This window comes from Enoplosus armatus, chromosome 20, assembly GCF_043641665.1.
Source record: "Enoplosus armatus isolate fEnoArm2 chromosome 20, fEnoArm2.hap1, whole genome shotgun sequence".
In the NCBI taxonomy this organism is placed as follows: Eukaryota; Metazoa; Chordata; class Actinopteri; order Centrarchiformes; family Enoplosidae; genus Enoplosus; species Enoplosus armatus.
This window is the reverse complement of record NC_092199.1, coordinates 17,201,786-17,229,079: the sequence shown is the minus strand read 5'-3', so window position 1 is coordinate 17,229,079 and position 27,294 is coordinate 17,201,786. Positions and strand designations below refer to the sequence as shown.

Genomic DNA, 27,294 nt, shown 5'->3' with positions numbered 1-27,294 from the left:
AAAAGGAATTTGACTCCAAACAACAAAGCTGAACAAAGGTAAACATAAACATTTAGCTATTATCAGCAATTTGGTCAAAGAACATACATACATACATATATATGTATGCATATATATACATACATATATATGTATATATATATAATACAATAATGAGTAACATACAATGTCTATATACAAGTCAGAATGTCTCTAGAATCGGAAACAAGAATACAGCAGTGCCCTATATTCATAATGTGCATATTCACCATATTGTAAATGTGTCTGCTCTTAAATGGCTACACAAATGTACCACCTTATCTTTTTGACAAACATAAAACATTTGTTAGCATTCAACACCCACATTTCCCAGCAAGCTCAAAGCTTCATGGAAGCTATAGTTGCTGAATTACATCCAAATAATTGTTCCTTGTCTTTGTTAAAATGGCGACATGTTGAAAGGCATACAGAAGTAGGTACCAATTTTGCAAAGAATATGGACACTATCATGTTTTCAGAAATAATGATTAAAGAAGCCATTTATGAAAAACTGAACTGACCTATTGACGCTTTTGGAACGCAAACTAACGCGGAAGTAGGGCGGTAAATTGTCGGAAGGAGATTACGAGGTGCACTTGAATGCATCATAAGGGAGGAGTTAGCGAAGCAGTGAAGTTTAGCCTAGCAGGAAACGCTGAGGCTACCGCCGCAGCGGTGGAAAAAGAAGGAGTAATTCTTAGTTTTTAACCGGCGCTCAGACGTGATATTTCCTCGGCAAATACGCTGTCTCTTGGAATCTGTACTCGCTTTTGGTCCGGTCATAATTTTCCTTGACTTTATATGAGGAGAGAGCTCCTAGCCAACTAAAACACACTGGCCGGAGGTGGAATCTTCTCCAGCGTCTGTAGACGGTGGACATCGGCTGAGCAACGGCCGTTTTCATTCAAGGTGGGTTGGGAGGTGGGCCCGCACTTCATGTTTGCAGAGGGCTTGTGCCCACAGGTGTTTCCTTGTGATCCAGTTGCTAACAATTGAATTACCCTGTTCATCACAGCCACCTGTTTTCTGTTCAACACCCGAACGGCTCCAACTCAAGCTAGCTAAAGTTGCTTGTTTAACGTTAGCCAGACATCATTCTTCTAATTTCTCATTGGCTAACTTAGCTGGCTAAGCTTTACTCCTGATATTCCACCCAGAAATCGGGCAGCTCAATGTTTTTTGCCTTATATACCGACTAACTTGCACATTTTATTCAACTTGTTAAATTGCTCTCCACATAAATTCGTATATTCCTCATTCACAATACCCAATTAAAGGTTGTTTATGTATACGTTTAATTATCAACAATTTCTTAAAATTACCTGGAACAAACGTTCCACCGCTTAACACATACTTAGGTGGTCACTAACACTACCAATGTATGTTTTAGCTACAGTTTGTATTGAGTTTGAGTAGTTTGCTTGCTGAATTGCTTTCATGCTGAGTGTACCATATTGCCCGAATGAGTTCTATAAACTCGTCACTCATGTTCTATGAAACAAGTTGGATTACTTATAACGACGCCAGCATTAAATTGTGATTTTTTTTTTTTTGGTACAGAGATTGGAAAGGATAAGTTTTAACCAAATCTCGTATTCCGATTGGCTAACCGCTGACTAGCTTGTTGTCAAGTGTAAACCTACAGTAATCAAGCTAGTTATTTTTGGCCTGGACGCATTAGGTAGGCGTTAACACACACATACACACACACACACACACACACCTGAGCGTAATGATATCAACTTGAAGCCGTTAATTTAGCAAGACACGAATCTAGAACAGAATATTAGCAAGATGTTGATTAGCTGTTAGTGGTCTAACTTATGTCAGTCGTACCGAGGAAACCGTGGCGTTTAATGCTAGCCTCAGTGCAGCCAGGTAAGTAGTAGTAGTTTCAGATGGTGTTGCATAACTACGGAAACGTAACTTGAGCAAGGTGTGTCTCCCCAGCAGGTATGTTAGTAAGCCCAGAGTCAACGGTCTGGTTTCAAGCATGAGTAATTAGTGCGTTTGGGGAGGGGGTGTGTGTGTGAGGAAGTGGCGTTTCACCGGTTTGGTCAGTTTCAGGAAAATTCACAACAAAACGTTGAATTTCATACACAGCACTTCTAGCGTTGTATACATTCAACCAAAGCTAACTCTTAGTTAGCTCAGTTGTACTGAACTGTGTCATACATGTGAGTGATCTTGCGTCAACTGCATGCTAACCTCTGCAAATATAACTCAGTCCTCCGTCTCTTTTTAAATCATAGTACTGTGCTATGCAACTTTTGTCTGTTAAAGTTAATCAAACTTTGACAGACAAAAGTTGCATAGCACCCAGACTGTTGCGCACAAGCAGCAAAAAAAGTCCCATTATCTGGACAGGATACTGCTGAAGGACACACAGGCTGCGTTCTTCCGACTCCACCTGCACCAGCGCAAGACTAGCCAAACAAAAAGCCTTTGTTCTCAGTAGTAGACTTTGTGCTATTCCACCTGCATGGTAAAGTCCACCTGAAGCTATTATGGAGGCAAAATAGATGGCCCTCCCAAATGTAGGGCAAGCCGGAGAGACACTCACCTGCTGAGTTTCTTGAACAAAAGCAGGAACTTTTCAGCTGTATTAGTTGTATAAATGATGTTGTCTTCAAAGGCCTCCTTTTTTACACTTTGAACAGGAAAGTTGAGTTATCTAAACTTAAGTGGGTGAGGAGGTGTCCAAGAGGCGGCGTACCGTGCTTGCAAACTTCAAATGGAGCACTTGGCTCAGACTGTCACGCTGTGTTTAGCGCTGATTAGTGTCAACTTGATTCCACTTTTATATCTCCCAATGTGCAACAGATTATCAGGCAGGAAAAGCTTTTTCATAAAATGTCCTCTTGCTCATCAGGCTATACAGCAGGTATACCAGGACATAGCTCCTTCTGAGAATTTATAATATTGCTTGGTCAAGTAATGGATATAGTTGTTATTTATACAGACGGGTGACAATTGGTTTTATAAATGCAGAGGCTGAAGACAGAAGTGGTTTTGGTGATGATTAGAACTAATTTGTTTTCTATAATGGTGTTTCAAATCTTGTGTGCAGATTTCCTGAATGTCTTTTTGATGTCACACTCAAGTTCAGGGCATATATTGAAATTTTGATGAGAAAAGACAACAATATTCACAAGAATAGCTAAATGTCGTCATGTTTTCAACGCTCCCATCACTGCATGCAAACGCTGACACATTCAGACACCAGTTAATTGGGACACTAACTGCTCCATAACACCAGTGCTCTGACTCTCCCCTCATCATGAGTCCTATCCTCCTGCAGCAGTTTTCCCATATTCTAATTGTCTGCACTGACATGTGCACCACATTTAGTTGATGGTGTGAATTGTGCTATTTCTGCTGTTCCAATTACAGTTTACTGTGATTTTATTCTTGCCTACATGGAAATGTTTTGGTAAAGGCAGCACAGAAACTGGGCAAGGGGGCCATCCCAGTCATGAAGATTATGTGAGGGAATTGCAGTAAGGCCGTTTCTGAGCTGAGTCTAATTTTCCCCACTGTCAGTGACAATTTGAGCTTGAGCTAGTGTAAACATGTGCTCCTGATGGCCTCCCTCTTCTCCGTGTCTCCCTAGTTCTGATTACAGGAATAAGGGAGTGAGTTGGTGGGAGATGTGATATCCTGCCAGCCACACCCAAAACTGACAAGATCTCATTTCTGTTTAGTTAGGGACAGTGGAAGGAAGCATCTCTGTAATATTTGCTGTAGTGGGTATGACGGACTTCTCCCACTGCTCTGTCTTGCTAGCTGCATTCTTCAGTCTGTATACAAAAGAAGCAATTTCTATTTCTTATGTATTCAACAGTGCGTGGTCTTAGCCAAGTGTCAGCATGACACACCTGATGGTTTCTGTTTCATGCTGCTCAGATGACCCCCCCCCACCTCCCCTCACTACACTGACGTGACACCGATCACACCCTAACCCACAACCCACTATCCAATGCTGACTTGAGAGGACTCGTTTGCATCACCACAACCAAGAATAGCTCTGTGATGTCCAGCTCGAGATCAGAGAGGGGTCCGTTTTATTTGGTGTCTTTATCGTGTGTGTGTGTGTGTGTGTGTGTGTGTGTGAGTGTGAGTGAGACAGGAGTTTTTGTGATCAGACCATGTGTGCAAGCCGGTTCTCTGAGGCTGTAGAGTCTAACAGCAGCTGTCAAACAGGTTCTGCTCCATCTGTGTGAATATGGTTTATTTTACGGCTGCATTTGTTGACACCATGAATATGAATGTGACTGTCTGTACTTGAAGTTTATGACCTGCTCAGATGTCACTTGGGGAGGGGTTGATTATCTTAGCACCTTTTTTCCTGTCTCGCTACAAGTGCTGGCATAGCTGCTGATTGTCTAGGTCCATAAGTAGAATGTTTTGGATGCCAGGCATTTCCTGGCCATTCATTCTTACTCTGATGCACTATGCTAGCTATGTCGTTGAGAGACACAGTCCACGTAGCAGCTCTGCTGGTCGAGCTGCCTTCTCTTGAGGTGGTTGTTGTCATGTTCGGGCATGTTTATGCACATTTTCTTTCCTCCATTGACTCCCTTCTCAACTTTGATGGCTGGGTTGATATGCTGAGAATTTGATGACATCACCAAACTGTGGGATGGAGGACAACAAATGGCATCTTGCTAACAGAGAGTGAAGACATTTTAAGTGAAGGACATTTGGGGTAATATATTGGACAGCAGAGACGACATGTTTGTGGCAGACTGTGTTTCTGAATGCGACTTTGTGAGTGAGTCAATAAGCCAGTTGAGTTTGCTGTCAAAGGTAAATACTGTATGTTACCTTATCTTGCTGAGAGATGAGCTCACTGTAAATCAAACAATGTGGTGAAGCCTGAGTCTTCACTGTCATTTACTGTTATTTGTTTCCCATACAAGTTGATGGCTCTTTCCTTCCTGGTAAATTCCTCGTAAATCCATATGTGAGAGTTGAATTAGGGCACGTGTGCTCTGTGCAGCGCTCTGCTGAAACTAGACTGATCTGCTGAGTTTCTGTGTCGCACACTTCTGACCCGCCATTGTTCTCCTGATTAAACTGAATCTAACAGATACTTCCCTGTCACAGTAACAACCTTATCCACAGTCTTGGCAATGACTACATACACATTTAATTTACCTTTTTTAGTCTGTGTATATACTGATTCACATTGTTTCCTGCTTTAAACAAGTCGATGTTAATTGTTGTCAAACTGTTTTTTCCTCCTACCTGTAAACCTGAATTTCGTATTGTAGTATTGAGTAATAATACCCATGACTCTACCATAATTTGGGGACGTTTTTCTTCATCCTACAAAAGCTTAGGTGGAACCTTTTTAAAAACACAGGGCACTAGCTAGAAAATAGGTTTTTATGGAAACAAAGCACAGTTTAACCCGCTCAGATGGTACCAATGTCTGAGGAACGCAGAAGTAACACCTCGCTAGTGTGGCCAGCCTCGAGAAGCAAGACTGAAAACTTTTCCACTGAACTGATAGTATGAATCAGTCAAAAATCTTGTCAGGTAAACGGTTAATTATTAACATCCCTAATATATACATGAAGCATTTTACAATGAAATTTGTGTGTGTATATGTGTATTGTATTATTGACTGAAAAATTACACATACATACGTACTCAACCTGAAACATATAAACCTCCTTGGCAATGCAAGTGCACCCTAAAATGTTTCACATGTGTGCACTTTTGTTTTTGTTTTTTTTTTCCCCGTGCTTCACCTCCGTTGAATTAACTCCATCCAAGGGGAAACACTGCTTGAGTACATTAAATTCCTATAAAACTAGTCAAGTAGACTGTTTTGCAAGAACATACATTTACCAAGAAAACCATAGATTGACAGGATTTAGGCTATCCTGTGCCTGGAGCAGATGACAGTGTAAAGAAATCCATGGCGAGCTGACATTGGCTAGTCACAAAAGTAGAAAAAAATATTGGAAACCTAGTATTCAGAGCAGCCTGAAGCCTGAGCAAAGCTACTCAAGTGGATAAAAATATAGAGCTGCAAATGAGCATAATAGGTCCCCTTTAATGACTGGGTAATGTGCTCCAGTGTCTGTCAGGTTACTTGAAAGGCCACAGTTAATCTGGTTGGAGTGAAACAACTGTGGGATTAGGATGTCTGAAGACACCTGACATGTATCATGTGTTGATGGCTGTTTTTACAGGTTGAGCCCAAGCTTTCCTTACTGGCTGTTGGCTTCACTGTTTACATGTGTTGGTTGGATGTATTCCTACTCTTGTTTTCCATCATCAGATTCCTCTTGTAGCCCTTTTTAAAAGCTGTTGTTATTGAAGCAGACCTCCCACCCTGCTTTTATCAGCAGAGCTTATGGCTTTTAGCTCCCTCATTCTGCTCCGCTGCTTCTCCTACGCCCGTCTCTCACACGGTGTCTACAAGGACTGCAAGCTTGTAACAACAAGCATGTTACTTGTTGATCAACCTTCATTTGTTTGTTTTACCAGTGAGCGTTGTAATTGACTGCAGTACTCGCAGTCCTAGCAGTCAAAATAATTTTTAAACAAAATTAGTTATTTTAATTCAAACTGCCTAACGGCAGTTTTTAGCAAACTGCAGTTGAGCTGCAACGATTAGTTGATTAATCGATTAGTCAATTGACAGTATATTAATAGGTAATATAATATATTTTGATTATTAATTATCTGTTCATTTATTTTTAAAGAAAAACATTCACTTGTCTAAGCTTTTCAAATGTGAAAAATTGAATAAAGTATGGTTTAATAACCAGTGCTATTAATGTCAAATCACAACTATTTGAAATACATTTACAGTGTATTTTCTAATAACGAGTGCATAATGGTCTTACTAAATGAAGAATCTAAAAAGCAAGTTTTTTGAGGATTGCTGTTAGTAACGAGAATTAATAACTGAAAATTAAATGAAGGTAGGTACCTACCTGATACTTGATGATCAAAACATTGTAAATGAAACAATCTAACAGTAAGCAAGACTGTGTTTTGTAATTCTTGATACCACAATAAAAAATAGTATTAAACATGTAACTTAAATCCAAGGTAGGTATGTTGTACATGCATATTGACAAACCCAAAAAGACAACTACACATGTGCACACTCGCATAAATGCATTGTCAAAGGTGAAAATATCATTACTGTCAAGAATGATGACATGACAATGAATATTCACCAGGAGAGAAAGCAACTACTTGTTATGAGGGCAGAGTCCGCCCAGTGAGCCTACTGTACCAAATTGGTGTTGAATTGTTTCTATGAGGAAGTTGGAGTTGGATATGTGTGACACGGCCAACAAGTGAGTCAAGGCAGTACTGCTGATACCAGGGCAATAACAGAACTACGTCTCGATTTGGACTGAGGCAAATAAGCTGGTGTAGACGGAAAACTGTGACTCATGGCGCAGGCCCTTGTCATGGACTTATGACACTGTGGCTCATATGTCTGACTGCAGTTGTGAGTTTCCCTACCCAAATTCTGTTCCGAGCTTCTTTTACATAGTTGTTTGTGTCATTCACTGATGACAAGGAATGAGGTGCCAGACATCAGTCTTGTTAGAGAAAACACAGTCCGTTACATGAGGCTCCATAGATTTTAAGCTGTGGTCCCCAATTTCCACTGATTCAGTTCTTGGTATGAGTGTTGAGGTGGGCACACATTTGCAGACAGGACCGTCCCAAGTCGGCTCCAAATGCAACTCCAAATGCAACTATGTTGTAAAATTTTAATTTTGTCCATCAGCATTGCTTTGAACAGAGAGTTTAATAAGTAATGGTACGAAAGGAGACGAGCGTTTCCTTCTCTCTCACAGGCTGCATCAGCGGTGGATTTTTAAACTTTGAAGATTGAACTGCAAAGAATGAATCGGCCACTTTTTTATTTTCGACAAGTTGTTTGTCATTTTTCTGCAAAAATGCCAAATATTCTATTATCAGCTTCTCAAATGTGAGGATTTGCTGCTTTTCTTTGTCATATGTGACGATAAATCAGAAATCTTTAGCTTTTTTGACTGTTGGTCAAGCAAATTGAAGAAATTAACATTTTTTTATAGAATCTCAACAACTTACTATAAAATGTGTGTTGTGGTTTACTAACTGATTTGATCTATTTCTTTGCCTACTAAAAATGGCAATTGAGTGGTAAATAAATGTGGAGTGCTCTTTTATAAGGCAGAACAAGATGTACATTTTTACGATATATGCTTACTGAAACAAAAACATAAACCCAGAACTAGAGGATTCGTGGTTTAACACTCTTGGTCTTCTCTTCTGTCTTCATATTCTCGGTCTTTCCTCCCTGCAGCGTGCGTCAGTGGGCCTGCAGGCTCCACACTGGTGCTGAGACAGGATGAAGAGGTTCAGGCGACATGGCCAGGAGTCCCAGAGAGATCGACTCAAACAGGAACTCTTCCAGTTCAACAAGGCAAGTGAACCCATCAGAGTACATCATACCAGCTGAGAAACATGATTGTTTTGCCTTCACTTTTTTTCTGTCATTGTCTCTGCTGTCACAGCTCGTTCTCACCTTCCCACTTTCTGTCCTCTATCTCCTCCTCAGACAGTGGAGCATGGATTCCCCCACCAGCCCAGCGCTCTGAGCTACAGTCCCTCCCTGCAGCTGCTGGCCATCGGCACCCGCTCCGGGGCTATCAAACTGTATCCTTCACTCTAGCCGTGTGTAAATACTCGTCAGGGAGGAATCTGAACATCGTGTTTGAACTTGAGGCCGGCAGCGCTAATGAGTGTCTGTGACACTGCTAAATCCTTGTCTGCAGTTTACATGGGCACCTGGTTCAGGTATTTTCATTTTCCCACGCTGTTGCTCAACAGACAGTGGAGTCTGTGTCGCCATAGCCTTTTGCACAATTATGCTCATTAATAGAGCCAGTCGGTCCACTCTCCCCATTGACACAGAGTTACACACTGGTTTTGGTGTGTGTGTGGTACCTTCTCTCCTTAGGATAATCCATTCATACAATGCAGCAGATTGGCTTGTAATCAATAACTCTGCCTCATTAACATGAACCCGCTCAATGCTGGATAGGAAAACCCAGAGTTAACTGATCCAGCTGATAACCAGCTTTGTGATACCAGTTATCCAAGATCACCAATGGTTAGGCTTAGTGAAGCCAGTTAGCCCCAACAGAAGCAGACTAAACTAAATTTTCTTTGTGATAATCTCCTGGTGTCTTGTCACTCAACACTTGTTGTGAGTATGTGTAATAGGTGTCTATCACAAATATAGTCTGTCCTTGACCAGTGCTCAGGTATGGAGCTCAAGGCGTGGAGTTCATGGGTCTACATGATGAGAATGCTGCCGTCACACAGGTGCACTTCCTCCCCCACCAGGTACAGTCAGCAAACATACAATACACTCCCAACAGCACTTCTGCTTTTTAAAGTAACCCTGTTTATCATAGAGGAGACAGTAGTCACACTAGTGAATGTCTTTTTTGACTTTTTAATAGCTTTTTGGACAGTAGTGGTTGATTGGTGCTAATGTGTTAGGTTGAATTGGTGACTCTGCTGGATGACAACAGTCTCCACATGTGGACTTTGAGAGCCCACAAGGGACTTTCTGAACTTCTGGAGATAGGACGCTTCACACTTACTGGACCACCTGGGTAAAACACACAGACACACTCGTACACATTTCCCCCTTTCTCAACCTTTATCCAGTGGAGGTATTTTTCAAAGAAGTTTTTTAGAAACTTTTATCTACATTTCAATCAAGGGATATTAGTTCCAGTTGTAAATGGTAAATGATCTCACTTATATAGCGCCTTTCAACCTTCACGGTTCCCAAAGCGCTTTACAGCTAAGTCTCATTCACCCATTCACTCACACATTCACACACCGATGGCGACCGAGCTGCCATGCAGGTGCTGGTGCTGGTCTCCATCGGGAGCAGCTTAGGGTTCAGTGTCTTGCTCAAGGACACTTCGACATGCCGGGGATCGAACCCCCAACCCGCTCTAACCAGCTTTACCTCTAGTGCGACAGTGCTAACCACTGCGCCACCATGCCGCCCATGGTTGTGGTTTCTGGGATATAGTTTCTGTCCCCCAAAAGTCCCTAATCCAGAAGTAGTACTTTTCAATCACTCAGGAGCTAGAGTCGGGTTATATATACACATCAATATCATAATTATATACATGTATCAATCAATGCACTGCATACTTACCCAGTTTTTAAACTTGCTGTTAATCTGCTATTTGATGCTTTTTTTTTTGTCACGTCATGGTAAAATTATATTTGCTTGAATAAAACGAGCTTTATGAATACATCATCAGAGATATTATAACTGGCGTGTTTCATTATTTTCTGACAATTTATATAAAAGAATCGTTAGATTCATAGATAATGAAAATTGTTGTTAGTGGCAACTAACTACATACAAACAGTAGCCAACCCTTGTCTTGTTCTCCTCTTCAGTGCCCCTCCAAGTGTGACCAGAGTGACAGCAGTGCTGGCTCACTCCTCAGGGGAGCTGCTGCTGTTGGGGACCGAAGGAGGACATGTCTTCGTAGTTGAAGTCCCGGGGTTCAGAGAGCTGGAAGAGAGAAACATCAGTCTCGACCAAGTTGACAGCAGGTCAGCAACTCCAGCACACTGCAGGGAGGGGAGATGTATGTGTTAACTGTCCCCAGTTGATAACAATAGTCTACAAGTCAACACGGTATTTAAAGCATCCATTACTGATGTGTCCTGTATCTTACGCCAAACATATACCAGATTACATTCATATGAAATAGAGCTAACTAGGATGCTACAGACTACATCAGAAAGTAAACAATCACAGTAGTACATTTTGTCTGCCATACTAGTACTACTGCTGCTGCTATTATACTACTATACTATACTATAATACTACAGCTGTAACTACTATTATCAGTCATATTTCCAGAATTATTATAACTATAGCTGCTATTTCTACTGCTAGTGCTGCCATACCTGTCTGTCTGTCTGTCTGTCTGTCTGTCTGTCTGTCTGTCTGTCTGTCTGTCTGTCTGTCTGTCTGTCTGTCTGTCAGTCAAAGCAGATGACCGCCCACCTACAGTCTGCTACTACTTGCTGCTACTACAAAAGCTTACACTAATACTCTGTAGATTTGCTGTTTTGGATCATTCTCTGGGTTTTTTTGGTTTTCTTGTCTTTTCCCTGTACAATCTGTTGAGTTTCTCTCTCATTCTTTCCTCTCGCCTGTGTTTATCCTTACTTGTCTGTCTCCTCCAGTGTACCAGATGACTACATGGGCCGCAGGATCCTGGAACACGTAGAGGCCTTACAGGAGAACCAGGTCAACCCAAACCAGGTTGTTATCGGCTATGGGCGAGGTCTCATGGTCATCTGGGATCTGGAGAAACAGTGTGCCATCCAGCACATTCCTGCCACACAGGTAACTGCTTTGTAACTCAGTGTAAGGCATGTGACCTGAATAGAATACCAGCCAGTCCTGGGTAAATTGTGGTTTTAACCAGAATGCTTAATCTTGATATTTGCTTTGTGTATTTTCCATGTAACCCGGTGTAACCATAGCAATTGGAGAGTGTGTGGTGGACAGAGGACGGTGGGTACATTCTCAGTTCACACAGTGATGGAAGTTACTGTAGATGGATGGTGGGAGGAGAGGACGTGAATGAGGAGGAGGAGAAATCGGATATTCCTTACGGTGAGGATGAAGAGGTGTCCACTGCATTTTTCTTTACTGTTAGGCATATATTTTTCTGGGGGCTGATGATGACTTGTCTTTTATCATTGCAGGACATTTCCCCTGCAAAGCCATTTCCAAAATAGTTCAGCTACCTACAGAACAAGGGTAAGTTCGCGTAATTTACCAGTGAGAATAATTTGTGCCATGTGTTTATTGTCCCCCCTCAGTGAAAGTGGTTCTGACGTCCCCACTGTTCTAATGTTTAACTCTATTTCCCAGATGTGTTAAACATTAATCTCTGGGCAAACTGTGTGTGTGTGTGTGTGTGTGTGTGTGTGTGTGTGTGTGTGTGTGTGTGTGTGCGTGTGCGTGTAGGCCTCCGTTCCTGCTGTTCAGTGGTGGTATGCCCAGGGCCAGCTATGGGGACAGACACTGTATCACAGTGATTCACAGTAAAACACATGTGGCTCTGGACTTCACCTCCAGGATCATTGACTTCTTCGTCATCCGAGACGGACCACAGCACACAGGCAGGCAACACACACAAACATGGGATGTATGGCAAATGTACTCGTGCGCAGTTACGGAAAGGAAGCTGTTTAGAAAAGCTTGAAAATCCATATCCATCCCAAACTAAATTGCTTAGATTCTGATTTTCATACAGTTTTAGTAGGTGATCATCAGCAAGTTATTTCCAAAGAAGTCAGATCCAGATTTTCTTTTTTTGAAACTCTGTGGTTTTTCTAGGCCTATATATTCTATTTATTGAAGGACTTGTCACTCAGTCACGGAAGCCTGATTTCCCCAGCAAGCTTTCTCTTGGTGAAAGGTGGCTTTTTGCACCTGGCATTAACATGCAATTTGTATCTGGATAAGGAAAATAAATGTTAATGCAAGTATAGATGCACCCTGAGCACATTGTGAGCGTAATGTGATCGCATCGTCCAGACCCTATTTGGAAGTGGTCTGGCTCACATTGAGATCAGATCTCAGCCAGTTGTAAATGCAATCCGTACAGCATGACCACATTCTTGAGAAAAAAAATCTGCTCAGCCAGTTTAAAGGTCACCTAACTCCACCTCTTGCTGCTAGCTTAAACTGACCAGCAGAAAGCTGAACACTGAAAGTAAGCAAGGAACCCTGGTCGGTTTTGTCCTGACAATTCCAATAAAGTTTATTCAAACAGGACAAAGGCAAGTTCAACAATCTTGCTCAAATAGAGAAGGGCAGTATTCCTATGCGCAATTCTACTGTGAACAGAAAATAAGAAGGGGGGAAAAAAGACGTATGGAGCTGCAGATGGCAAATATAATCTGTTCTGCAGTTCAGAAGTTCAGTTTTATATCACACAAGTCTCGGACAGTACAATTTTAGTCACAGCACGTAAAATACTGCTCCAATAATATTAAAACAAACCAGGTTGTTGAAAGATCAACAACCTGGTCACCCACCCCCCACCCCCAAACTGCCCTTAAAATGACAACCACTCTGGCAGAAATTCAGCCTGATTCTAAAATTAGTTGGGGCGACCAGTTTGAGGTTATAATCTTATTTATTTATGTGTGTATGTAGATCGAGAGATAGATATATACACTGCTCAAAAAAATTTAAGGAACACTTTTTAATCAGAGTATAGCATCAAGTTAATTAAACTTCTGGGATATTGATCTGGTCAGTTAAGTAACAGAGGCGGTTGTTAATCAGTTTCAGCTGCTTTGGTGTTAATGAAAATAACAACAGGTGCACTAGAGGGGCAACAATGAGACGACCCCCAAAACAGGAATGGTTTTCCAGGTGGAGGCCACTGACATTTTTTCCCTCCTCATCTTTTCTGACTGTTTTTCACTAGTTTTGCATTTGGCTTGGGTCAGTGTCACTACTGGTAGCATGAGGCGATACCTGGACCCTACAGAGGTTGCACAGGCAGTCCAACTCCTCCAGGATGGCACATCAATAAGTGCCATTGCCAGAAGGTTTGCTGTGTCTCCCAGCACAGTCTCAAGAGCATGGAGGAGATTCCAGGAGACAGGCAGTTACTCTAGGAGAGCTGGACAGGGCCGTAGAAGGTCCTTAACCCATCAGCAGGACTGGTATCTGCTCCTTTGTGCAAGAAGGAACAGGATGAGCACTGCCACTACAAAATGACCTCCAGCAGGCCACTGGTGTGAATGTCTCTGACCAAACAATCAGAAGCAGACTTCATGAGGGTGGCCTGAGGGCCCGACGTCCTCTAGTGGGCCCTGTGCTCACTGCCCGGCACCGTGGAGCTTGATTGGCACCAGGCATTTGCCATAGAACACCAGAATTGGCAGGGCCGCCCCTGGCGCCCTGTGCTTTTCACAGATAAATGGTAAATGGTAAATTATCTCACTTATATAGCGCTTTTCAACCTTCACGGTTCCCAAAGCGCTTTACAGCTAAGTCTCATTCACCCATTCACTCACACGTTCACACAACAATGGTGGCCGAGCTGCCATGCAAGGCGCTGGTCTCCATCGGGAGCAACTTAGGGTTCACTGTCTTGCTCAAGGACACTTCGACATGACGGGGGCAGCCAGGGATCGAACCCCCAACCCGCTCTAACCAGCTTTACCTCCCGTGCGACAGTGCTAACCACTGCGCCACCGTGCCGCCCAATGAGCACATGTGACAGACGTGAAAGGGTCTGGAGAAGCCGTGGAGAACGAGACTGGTTTGGTGGTGGCTCAGTGATGGTCTGGGGAGGCATATCCATGGAGGGACACACAGACCTCTACAGGCTAGACAACGGCACCCTGACTGCCATTAGGTATCGGGATGAAATCCTTGGACCCATTGTCAGACCCTACGCTGGTGCAGTGGGTCCTGGGTTCCTCCTGGTGCACGACAATGCCCGTCCTCATGTGGCAAGAGTATGCAGGCAGTTCCTGGAGGATGAAGGAATTGATACTGTTGACTGGCCCTCACACTCGCCTGACCTGAATCCAATAAACACCTCTGGGACATTATGTTTCGGTCCATCCGACACCACCAGGTTGCACCTCAGACTGTCCAGGAGCTCAGTGATGCCCTGGTCCAGATCTGGGAGGAGATACCCCAGGACACCATCCGTCATCTCATTAGGAGTTGTCAGGCATGCTTACAAGCACGTGGGGGCAATATACAGTACTGAGTACCATTTTGAGTTGCTGCAATGGAATTTCAGCAAAATGGACTAGATTGATGATTTTTTCACTTTGATTTTCGGGGTGTCTTTGAATTCAGCCCTCTGTAGGTTGATAATTTTCATTTCCATCAAACGATGTGGCATCCTTTCGTTCCTAACACATTACACAGTCCATATCAGTATAGATATCCATGTATATGTATATGTTATTGTTCTGTCCTGTCCATCTGCAGGAGATCCCAGTGCGCTGGTGGTCCTGGTAGAGGAGGAGCTGGTAGTGATTGACCTGCAGACGGAGGGCTGGCCGGTCATTCAGACACCGTACCTGGTTCCCCTCCACAGCTCCGCCATCACCTGCTCCCACCACGTCTCCGCCATCCCCCTCAAACTGTGGGAGAGGGTCATTGCTGCTGGAGACCTGCAGAAGACGCACTACTCCAAAAAGGTACGCCTTGATGACAGATGTCACCAAAAGTTGTTGTGTTCCCGCGTAAAATAACAATGGACTCAACAGTAGATCTTTTGATTTTAGTTCCAGTGAGTTTGTAATTTTTGCTAATTTCCTGCCATTCCTTTTGTGTTTGTTATCATGGTCACTGCTTTAGTTACATCACAAGGAATTTCTAAATACATATTAGTAAAGAATATGAAATGACTTATTTTCACTTACGCTGACTGCTATTTTAAGCCTTAATTGTGTAAAACCTAGCTTGAAATTGTCTTAGCTTTTACACAATGTATCTGACAGAAGCATTATGGTTTGGTTTGGTCAGTGGCTTCAATTAACAGCAGAGCAAAGTATTTTGCAGAGGATAATGGACTAATATTGTTCATAAGCAGTGGTTGAGGTTGTCTGTAATCTCTAATTTATTGAGCAAGTCCATACCTTGAAATTACTTTTCTCAAATGATGCTACATTTTCTTCAGTCATAAGTTAATGAAGCTAGAAATGTCTTAGACTGCAATATGTGACTGTAAAGAACTCTAAACCTATTCATCATATATGGTATGCTGTATCTTGAATATGGGCACATTCCTTCGTTTCTGGTTGAACAGAGTGCATTAAGTTGGTATTATTGTTGAAATTTAATTTCCCCTCTCTCCATGCAGCCATGGCCAATAACAGGAGGCCAAAACCTGGCCCCAGATCCTCCACAGAGAGACCTGCTGCTCACAGGGTCGGTTCTCCTGAACTTTGGAAATATCTATTGGAACATTTCTTTGATAGATTTAACAAGTGTGTGTGTGTGTGTGTGTGTGTAGGCACGAGGATGGGACAGTGCGTTTCTGGGATGCATCAGGAGTCTGTCTGTGTCCCATGTATAAGTTAGGCACAGCTGGAGTGTTCCACACAGACGCTGACCCCAATGATAACATGAACCAAGGCACTGAAGGAGATTGGCCGCCATTCAGAAAGGTGCGTGTCTGTAATACAATCTACAAAGAAATGCCTTTTTGTTTGAGGTTTGACATTGAAAAGGTTGATAAACTAAACCTTTGTTGTGGCTTTGACAAAACAACTGTTCTCTTACAAACTTTTTCTGGAGCTTTCAACCTTATCTTGCAGTTGAAAAAGCCCTCATTACGCCTTTTTTTTTCTCCAAACTACTGTTTCTCGGGTCAGGAATGAACTGTCCAATCAAAACTGAAGTGGGAAAGCTACTGGCCTTTAGTTATGATTCATAAACTATTATTTGTGTTAAAGGGGCAGTTCAGTTTTAGGCATAACGATCTGTTTGTTCTGTCAGCCTGTGAAAATGGTTGTATAATATCTTCCGGTGTGGCGGAGGAGCTTTGTCAAGCCTGAAGTTGTCATCAGGGAGACTTCAAATTTATAACAGAAAGCCTTCATTAACAACTAGGAGCTGAGTTTGTAAGATGTGGGTGTTTACCAATAATGTAGGTCTATTGAAGAGACTCTGTTGAGTTGCGTCATGGGAACTGTAGGATCCATCCTTTTTGTAGCTTGACTCATACTATCTCTCACTAAATTTCTGGCGTACATATTGTCCAGGTTGGCTGTTTTGACCCCTACAGCGATGACCCAAGGCTTGGCATTCAGAAGATCCACCTTTGTAAATACAGTGGCTATCTTACTGTGGCTGGCACTGCTGGACAGGTGAGATTACTGTTGAATTTGTCCACTCTAATTTTAATTTATTATTATTATTATTATTATTATTATTAATTACAGGAATGGCCAAAAGCATGAAAATAAGACCCAGGTTGTAATTAATCACTACTTATTCTATGATTTTTGTCTAAATCCACCATGAAAAGACAATTTAAGGTATATGTGTGCGCATGACCAAAATAACATTTTGAGAAGTATCAAGAGGGAACTCCAATTTTTGTGATAGTTCATCAGTTCTCTGGCATGTGCACTTCTGTTTTGGGAATTGAAATGGCCCTTACTACAAAAACCCTCCACACAGTCGCACAAACATAGGCAGAGCTGACAGGGTGATGGTGTGGTGGCCGGAATGTGACTGAGCTCGTCTCCTTTCCTGCAGCCATCTTGATCTTTATCAGTTTTCGCAGAAGCTTTGTTCTGCTTATTCACTTGTATTCCACTGTGTCTCGTGTTTGTCTCTCTAGATCCTGGTACTGGAACTGAATGACGAGGCAGCAGAGCAGACAGTGGAGGCTAAAGTTGTGGATTTGCTGCAGGGCCAAGAGGGCTTCCGCTGGAAGGTAATGAGCAGTATTTGATTTTGGTTACTGTAGAAACAAACACATTACTCATAAGTTAAGAATTTTAATGCTTTAGTCATCACTCCCTGAAAGCTATAATATCTTACATTGCTTGTTACAGTATATAACTTTCCTGTTAACATCCATTTGATCATTATTTTCTAACTTACTGTACCACCCAACAGTAGAATTATGCTCCATAGAGATCCGATCAGTATGTTGTTGGTTTTCTTGTCAATTAGGGCCACGCTCGGCTGGATGTGCGAGAAGAGCCGGTGCTGTTTCCTCCAGGCTTCCAGCCTTTTGCTCTGGTTCAGTGCCAGCCTCCTGCCGTGGTCACCGCCCTCACCCTGCACTCAGAGTGGAAGCTGGTAGCTTTCGGCACCAGCCACGGTTTTGGCTTATACGATTACCAACAGAAGAACAACGTTCTCATCAAGTAAGGAGATGCAGAGAGAGCAATAAAACCTGTATTTGTACATAGAAGTTTTCACCCTCCAGGAAACCTCTGCTTCATGTTTTAGCTGTTGCGTAGTTACATCTGATAGTTTCCTTTTTATAGCAGGTGTTGTCCATACTGGTTTTCTTAGAGCAGCTTTAATTTGACGTAAAGACTGAATCTGCAAACCAGTTAAGTTACAGTCCCGTTGAGAGTGTTGTATCCAAGACACAAAGACACATCTGGTAATACTGCATTCACATGGATTCCGGGAGACGGTAGACGGCAAATCAGTTTAGTGAACGAGAGCAGGATTGTAAATTTAGGTGATGTAGATGCCATTGCTGTCCAAAGTTAAAATATTTTAACTTTTTGCTGTCCTTCATGACGGAATTTACAACCGGATGTTACCTAACTCCCTCTCACAAGGAGAAAACATGGGCCATCTGGACAATGAGAAGCTAAAAATGTCTTTTTCATTAACATTAACGAGGAATACACCAAATGCAGTTCTCCTTTCACTGTCCATGTTGGAATGAATGACTGACCTTACATTTTAGAGGGAATTTAATGTTAATAAGTTATATAATAATATAATAATAATAATAATAAGTTAATAGTTACCTTGTGACTCCCATCCCAAGTAAAGATAGCCAAAAATGACTTTGATGCGTCAGGTTTTGAAATGAGAAGTAGTAAAATGTGGAGGGGAAACATCTACATGCATGCCTGATTGACTGATTCACTCGCTGATTCAGTGAGTTGTTTTGATACAGGGGTTTTCTTTTCTTGCTCAGGGAATATCTCTTCTGCCCCACTAAAGTAATGGGGTTTTCAGTTACATGGATGTCATGAGAAGCACAAGTAACATAATGGAAAGGGAATAATTTCAAAGTCGGCTTAAGAAGTGGTTTTCAACCTTTTGGCTCAAAAAGACATTTTTTTTAAGAAGACACAATGATTTGCGAATCATCACTACACCCTTGTGACTGAATTTCAATTGTTTTGTGCACGAACAGTGCTAGCGTTTGTACATCTGTATGTGTTAACTCAGTGTTTTCCTAATTGTAGGTGCACCCTAAACCCTAGTGACCAGCTGGCCATGGAGGGTCCTCTGTCCAGGGTGAAGAGCATAAAGAAATCCCTCCGACAGTCCTTCAGGAGAATCAGACGTAGCAGAGTGTCTCTAAGGAAACATCACGTCAACAACGCTGCCAAGGTAGATCTATAGCTCTCTGCTCTCCTGCTCACTGGGAGTCAATAGAAGCAGTACAGACTGAATCAGAGGGGATTAAGTGGATGGAGACTATGGAGAACCCACACCTTCCTGTCATGTCCTTTTTTAAATCTTTATTTCTTTTGAACCTTCATCACTCTTGTCTTTCTGAGTAGCTCCAGGAGGCGAATGCTCGTCTTGAGGCTGAACTGGCAGAGATGGAGCTGGCGCCTGTCCAGAGGAAGATTGAGGCTCGCTCCTCAGATGACTCCTTCACCGGTCTTGTACGGACACTCTACTTCACTGACACCTTCCTCTCGGACAGTGAGTTACCCCATCAAAGACTGAATGTAGCCCATAAAAATCTTTTTTACTATACCTTTTCATGTGTCTCCTCATTTTCCTTCAGGTTCACATAACACACCCTCCCTATGGGCAGGGACCAATGGTGGCTGTGTGTTTGCATACATGCTCCGCCTTCCCCCTGTGGAGCACAGAGCAGACGAAGCAGTCACTGCTCAACCGGGTGAGACACAGAGTTTTTGATGATTGGTGTAGACTGTTTCTAATCTCTGCCATCTTGTCCTAATGTTCTCTCCCCTCCTCTTTTCCTCCTTCGTTCCAGCTAAGGAGATTCAGTTGATGCACCGGGCTCCGGTTGTTGGTATTGTGGTGCTGGATGGTCACGGGGCTCCCCTCCCCGAGCCCCTAGAGGTGGCCCACGACCTGGCTCGCTCACCTGACATGCAGGGCTCGCACCACCTCCTGGTCATATCTGAGGAACAGTTTAAGGTTAGGATCACACACAGACCGTGGTTTTCAGTGGCAGCCTGATTGGTATCGACAACCTGAGAATGAGTTGGGGAACAGAAGATAGAAAGTGTCTATTTTAGATATGTATCTGACATATTAAAATAACAGCTGTAGCCTACTGACTTTTATACCTTTACTGTTCACAAGCTACTTGCTTCAAATACTGGACCAGGTCCAGAACTACTCAGAACTATTAATTGATCAGCTTAAAAGATGATTTCTCAAGAGAGTGTCTCATTGAACTACAAAAACACAGTTGATATGTGGTTGTGATGAAAAAGAAACCTCATTGTACAATCTTTAGCTGAGTACAGACACCTGTTGGCAAAGAGCACATTAACCAGACAACCAGAAGGTTCCACTGCAGAGCCCTCCTGTCCTGGGCCATGCACATCCCATGCCACTTTATAATGTGTACAGTCAGGATGCTTTCTAGTGCTCTGTAAAAGTTAACAAGAACTTAAGTTTCCTTAAGAGATACAGTGGTTTCCAAGCTTTCTTTACCAGCGTGGAGATGTGTGATTACCAGGAACCTGCTGCCTGACATTTGTACATTTAGTCAGTGCAGCCTAAAAATGAGAGGATGCTTACCTGAATGTTTTCTGCTTTGCACTTAGCTAATACAGGATAAAAAAAAGGTTCGTTGGAATTTTGGTTTTAGCACATCCACATTTCTTCACTACTGGAAATGGGCTTGCACTAGAGAACCCAATACTATACAAATACAGTATATAGTGTTCTCAGCTGGGAACCATAACTGATTCTAATGCAACATTTCAAGAGGATTCCACTCAAGGATGCAGGTATATTAACACCATTGTGGGTTTCAATTCAGTCCACCTTGATGGGAATACGGTTAAAAGGAAACCATTTGTTAATTATATTTGGCATGAACATGATCAAGATATTGAATATTGGCACAAAATATCAGTTACTTGCAGCTTAAAATGTACTTCCATAATTTGTTGAGCTGCAGATTTTGCCGTTTAATATAAGAACTGCAGTTCACCACAATGATCTACTATGCTATGATGTACAGACTTATTCATCAAGCAGTTGTTCTGTTACAGACGACATGCAACAGGTAAATCTGTATATGTAACAGATCAGTTCAATTTAATGTATTTAAGACCTGTGGAGGCCTTAAATTTAGATATTATAAGACTTATTGAAGACTTAAGAGATCCCTTTGATTTAAAAGTATGATGTTTAAATCGTAGTAAACTACAATGGCATTAAATAGTGCTCAACTATCTAGGGGAAAAACACTACACATTGATAGTTCAGCGTGTGTGTGTGTGTGTGTGCGTGCGTGTGTGCGTGTGTTAAGGTTTTCACCCTACCAAAGGTGAGTGCTAAGATGAAGTTGAAGCTGACGGCCATTGATGGCTCCAGAGTACGGAGGGCAGGCGTGGCCTGGTTCGGCAGCAGCCGGTCGGAGGACTACGGTGAGAGCGGCTTGGTGGTTCTGACCAATCAGGGCGACCTCCACGTGGTGTCACTGCCGACAGTCAAGATGCAGGTCCAGTACCCCTGCATCCGTCGAGAGGATGTCAGTGGCATCGCTTCCTGTGTCTTCACCAAGCATGGCCAGGGTAAAGACATGCCTACACACACCTTTCACCGATCACTAAAATGTCATGCTGATATTATATAAAGAGATGTCACAAACTCATGTACATTACTACGTGAGTTGCATTTAAACATGTTAAATTAGATGCTTACAAAGAAATCTCATTTTACTAGAAATATAGAAGTACATTGATGTTAGAACATATCTGCTAGGGTTTTGTGAGATCTAAGTCAGTATAAGGATATTGTAGGAATATTATGGGAATTATGGGTTATACCGGTCGTGAAATGATAAACTAAGTTAACTAGTGCATTGGATTATTTCCTTTAATTGTTTCAATAATTCGGTACTTGATAGCATTTCTTAACCACATACTACTACTTTTTATGTAGTCCTGCTGAATGAAATAATGCATCTTCATCTACTTTCATAAAATATGGTATAATGATCATAATCTATAACACATTATGCACACAGAATTTGAACTGGTTAGATAAGCCACTTAATAAAATGATATACTAAAACACATTTCATTAATCTCAGATTATGAACTGGAGGTAAATATTACTTTGTCTGGAGGCTGATGGGTCTCAGAGGTGATCTGACATTTTACAGATACAGACAGGGCTTCTGTTAAACTGATGAGGTTAATGATGTCAGTAGTTGAGATTACAGTGTGTCACAACATACCATCACAAATGAACCATTGTGGTCTTACAGAGACAACAAATCATATTCTTTAGAGGTAAGGGAACATGCTTGTTTGGTACAGATCCCAGCAAAAATCACATCATCGGTTTTATGTTGTTGTTGTTTTGTTTGTTTTTTTGAAAATTAAATGCAAGGATTATCATTCCCACTAAAATCATGAGTCGTATCGCAATATCTGTCAAAATAATCGCAATAGTAGAGTTCTGAAAGGAAAAGTTTGTCCTTAAAAGGTAAAAACATAAAAGACCACATAACACAGTAATATTTCTGGTGTACCCACTGTACATGTCTGTATAAACTGCAGGTTCATTAGAGTTCCAAAAATGGCAATAGTTCTTTTGCCAAATTATTCTTCTGTTTTGTCTTCCTTCAGGCTTCTACCTGATCTCTCCATCTGAGTTTGAACGCTTCTCCCTGTCCACCCGCTACGTGGTGGAGCCTCGCTGTCTGGTGGAAGTTCCTCTTCATTCATGCTCCTCCACCCAACCCAGGCTACAGCCTGATGGAGCTTCATCTGCTCATAGGTATATGCACTCCGAGTGTCTACATCTTACTCTGGAAACTCACAATTTCTTTCAGTACTCACAAGTTTTTGTCCTCTCTGTCCTTCTAGAAACGCCAGACAAGACAGTGAGGATGCAGGTAACATGACTTTCAGAGACCTCCTAAATGCAAAAAACCCAGCATACTTAAACATGGATTGGCTGAGGGAACACATCTAATTATTTTCGGTTTGATGTTGTTAAACTCTGTGCTTGTGCTGTCTGTTTTTACACACACACACTCCTTGTTTGTGGCTGACTATACTGACGTGTCCTCTGCCTGCTGCCTGTGTGTTCCAGAAAAAGCAGCTAGACGTGTTATGGAGCATGCTTTGCTGAATGACGAGAGTGAGTACTTGAGAGAAAGAGACAGAGGAAAGAATGTATTTAAGCTATGAAGTAGAAATATCATACCTTTTGTATGATATATGAGGACCCTCTGTTACTGTAATTGAACCCTTTTAAAGTCTGGCTTCAGCTGTAATAGCACCATGTGCTGCCTCTTCTAACTGGTATGTCAGCTTTCTGCTCCCATTGTCATCAGACACACCTACATGAGCACCTGAAGCATCACATCCCATCGCATGATTTATGTAACTTTGATCCCAGCAAGCTGTATCCTAATGTGACTGAACCGTTGCCACAGGTCTCATGTGAAGTGTACAGTGTTGTGTTGCAAACGCCAGTTAATAGTAGTGATGTTAATGACATGCTTAATTGCAGAAGTACTTCAAGAGATCCAGAAGTCACTAGAAGGAGAGCAGACGTAAGTATCAGCCATTAATAATTCATTCATATTCTTACCAGTATACTGGGATTGAAATGAGCAAATGTAAGGGTGAGGTCATGATGTAAATACTAGGGGTGTAACGATTCACCAATACGAATCGGAATCCAGGTTTAACGTTTAAGATGCAGCTACATCGATCAGGGGACCCCTGGATCGATCTAAATGTACCATGAACTAAAGTTACAAATTGGTTGACTGAAGCTTTGATGCTAATTCTGCACAGGGTCTCCAGTCTCTTGAAAAGGTCAAAGGTCACAAGAGTAACATTAGCGTAGCGTTGCTTGCAAGGTAAAAACAAAACATGTCTGACACAATTTACAGTGCCCCATGACATCTAAAGTTTGGAAGACGTTTGTATTTCATAAGAAGGAAGGAAAATGGGACCTCTGGCCATTTGTGAGGTCTGTAAAACAGCGATTAAGTATCTCAACACTCACATGGTGAGACGCATGGGGATATTTCGGTTTAACGAGTGACCCTGTTAACTGGCGTCTTTCTGCTGAATGCATCGGTTGTTGTCGTAGTTACGACAGCTGTTGAAAACAGCAAGATAATACGTAGCTGTCCTCGTAAATGCCTTTTGTTTAGTTTTTCATGAAAACATACCCATTTGATTAGTCTATGGAGTCTTGTTTGAGGAAACATGTCACATAGACTACCAACAGTTGCATTTTGGACATTGCTTGTTGTTACAGAATTTGTTGTCCGTCTGTTTGAGCAACAGAAATACTTGGGATTCCCTTGTCTTTTATGAAATATACAGTATCTATTTGAAGGTAATCAATGCTACTTTTATAGAATTGGCCCATTTGAATTCATAATGGAAAATGAATGCCTACATTAAACAACTGTTAAGAACAGTATCAGATTGCATCGTATCGCATCGAATCGTTCTGTATTAAAATGTGTCGTCCCTGAATCGTATCGTAGCCCATGTATCTAGATATGTATTGGATCGTCTTATAAGGGAGAGATGCACAGCCCCAGTAAATACAGTTTTAGAAGATACCCCACCAAGACAAACTGTAGGGAAGAAATGTAATACTAGTGATGAATACTATGAATCATAACTTAAGGATCACTGACTCCGTATCATGTTGTCATCATGTGATACAAATGTGGAACTTCGAAAAGAGACGGATTAAGATACAACCACCTGTTATCACATGACCAAGGATGGTCTTTTGTGTCAGATATAAATGGCCTACTGAGCTTGAAAGCTCCTGAAAAAGTTCATATGGACGTTAAGTAAAGATTTTTTGTCAAACTACTGTTCCTATGGTCCAGATTGAACTGTCACTAAATTTAAACATTTTTATTAACATTGACTTTATTCTAATGAAAGGTAGTGACGGGAGAATACTCTCATGTTTGACATTTATGTCATCGGACAGCTCAAATGTTGGCTTCCCATGCATGAAAAACAAAACAAAACTTTGCACATAGGTCCAGTCCTATGCCAAACTTCCTTGACTGGCATTGTGAGCTAATAGTCCTGATGGTGGCGCTATAGCAACCATCTAAAATTTCAAACAAATCAGTCGTGCTATCACTTTTCACCAGATATCAGTTCAGACGCTTCGAGCTGGCAGGAATTATGAACTAATTTTCTTTTCTCAAAAACTGTAAAACTAATTACATTGCTATCTCCTCCCATATTTGTTGCTCAACTGACACCAAACTTGCTACACTGCATCTTCAGACTGTCAACTGCATCAAAATGTTTTACTGTAAACAGCTACTGCAAATTCTTGCCAAGTAAATCTCCAATTTTGATGAAATTGATGGTCTGGACCTTCCTCTCCGCAACAGCTATAGGACTTGGTCCAACTCTGATCTTAAGGGAAACATGGAAACAGTCTGGTTGTCTGAAAGCAGGAACTAGTCATGTTGATGGAAGCTATTGTCTGTTTGACACAGGTCATTCCTGGAAAATAATGTGAAGAGTGCTGTAGCTTGAGAGACATCTCTGGACAGTTGAGGTGAGATAAAGGAAGTGGCACATTGGTAGTAAAAACTGCCATGTTGTTGAACATTTTGGAATGGCTACAGTATCTGTTTGTTCATAGTGTCTTTCTGTTGTCTCTCCTCAGAGTGAACTGACATGTTGATGTGTATGAAGCATACCGCAGTCCTGTAGCAGCGTACAACCACTACTGACCCCTGACCCATTGCCTCGGTGACTGACCTCCCCACTCTCAGCTCACAACGGCTCCTTGTAGAGAGAGTCACGCAAGGGCTCTTGGCAGTAGTGCTTCATGAGCACCACAAAGCTGTTCTGAAGGCTCATTAAAAGAATCGACAGAGGGTGAAGGCAGAGAACACCACCTGTGCCTAAAGACCACGCGCTGTACACACATCATCACAGCACGGTCACAACCATTTAACCCAAAGCTACATGAAGCGCATTCCTCACGTGACCAATGCCATAATTCATCACACCAAGGTCAATGCCAGCACCTCAAATCTTCAAATCACATCACTCAAAGCTGTTTTGACTAAAATAGCAACCACTTCATTCTGAAAGCCTTTATCACCACCAGCCTTTTCATGTGGATTCTGCCAGTTGAAAAGGTTCGTCCAATCAACACCCTCTCTGCTGTGCAATCTCACTGGCCTTCATTTCCCCACATGGACATACAGCTGGAAGGAATGTGGGGGGATAATTTGAATAATGGTGATGAAAATATTTAGTAGCCTCAATTTTATGTGACTTTTTTTTTAATTTGACGAAACCTCAGATTTAGCTATGGGAGCCCATTTCTGCCAGGAAAAAAAAAATAGATGATGGATGGAAATGTATGAATGATGAATATACAAAAGAAAACATGGTGAGTCAAAATTCAAATAAAATAGGAAATAGATGTTAAGACAGACTTATGAGCTATATTTAATATGACTTATGGGTGACTTTTTAGTCAAATGTTTTGACTTCCTCATAAGTTTGACTTTTTTCTTCTTTCTTTTTTTACAATTTTAGTATTTAATTTTTACTTAAATTTTCTTTGCGTAAATGAGCTTCCATACTATTCAGAGGACCTATCAAGGGAAAATGATTTCAGTGATTCCCCAGTAGAGAAAAAGATGTGTTTTGTATGTTGAACCACACTGATGTTCCATGTCTTTTTTATTTTTCAGTCATCATTTACAAAGTTAGTAATGGCATTACAAACTGTATTGTAGCCTGTATACTGCCAACACAGCCCTGTCCCCTCCCGTCCACTCTAACTTTTATAACCATCCATAGGTACATCTCCACTACTGCGGAGCTCACAATGCTGTACTTTTTGGGGGGGGAATTTCTATGGGGTTTGGGTTTTAATTATTTTTATGTAAACCATTTTTTTTATTCCAGCAATGAATAATGTAATTTAGGAATGAAATTGTAAGCTATTGTAGTGACATGTTTTTAATATATACAGTATGTATGTGACTCAGTCTGTACCTGTGGGCCTGTTGTAATGGGGTTGGCTGCTATATAGATCGTACAAGGAAATATTTTGGTACTGTGTCTCAGAATGCTGGGTATTTTAGCATCAGCCTAGAATATATTTTTGTAGTGAATTGATTAAGAACCCTAATTTTTTTATTTGTAACTTCACACTACAGTTTTCTTGTGGATAATTATTATTACACGTTTTTTTTCCCAAGAATGAATCTGTCTGTTTTT

General features: G+C 41.7%; 1 protein-coding gene across 1 annotated transcript; it reads left to right on the top strand.

Moving 5' to 3' along the window:
• Window positions 1–647: 647 nt before the first annotated feature.
• On the top strand, window positions 648–27,277 carry llgl2 (LLGL scribble cell polarity complex component 2). The gene is made up of 27 exons (XM_070926944.1): window positions 648–927; window positions 8,351–8,470; window positions 8,606–8,703; window positions 9,315–9,396; window positions 9,556–9,671; window positions 10,483–10,641; window positions 11,284–11,446; window positions 11,587–11,719; window positions 11,812–11,866; window positions 12,077–12,231; window positions 15,080–15,291; window positions 15,957–16,024; window positions 16,110–16,263; window positions 16,861–16,965; window positions 17,445–17,540; window positions 17,783–17,979; window positions 19,051–19,198; window positions 19,372–19,519; window positions 19,605–19,721; window positions 19,821–19,987; window positions 21,339–21,603; window positions 22,666–22,816; window positions 22,906–22,934; window positions 23,135–23,182; window positions 23,558–23,600; window positions 25,545–25,606; window positions 25,718–27,277. Exons 2-26 carry the CDS (start codon window positions 8,396–8,398, stop codon window positions 25,582–25,584), a joined length of 3,024 nt encoding a protein of 1,007 aa, XP_070783045.1. The 5' UTR covers window positions 648–927; window positions 8,351–8,395; the 3' UTR covers window positions 25,585–25,606; window positions 25,718–27,277.
• Window positions 27,278–27,294: the final 17 nt, after the last annotated feature.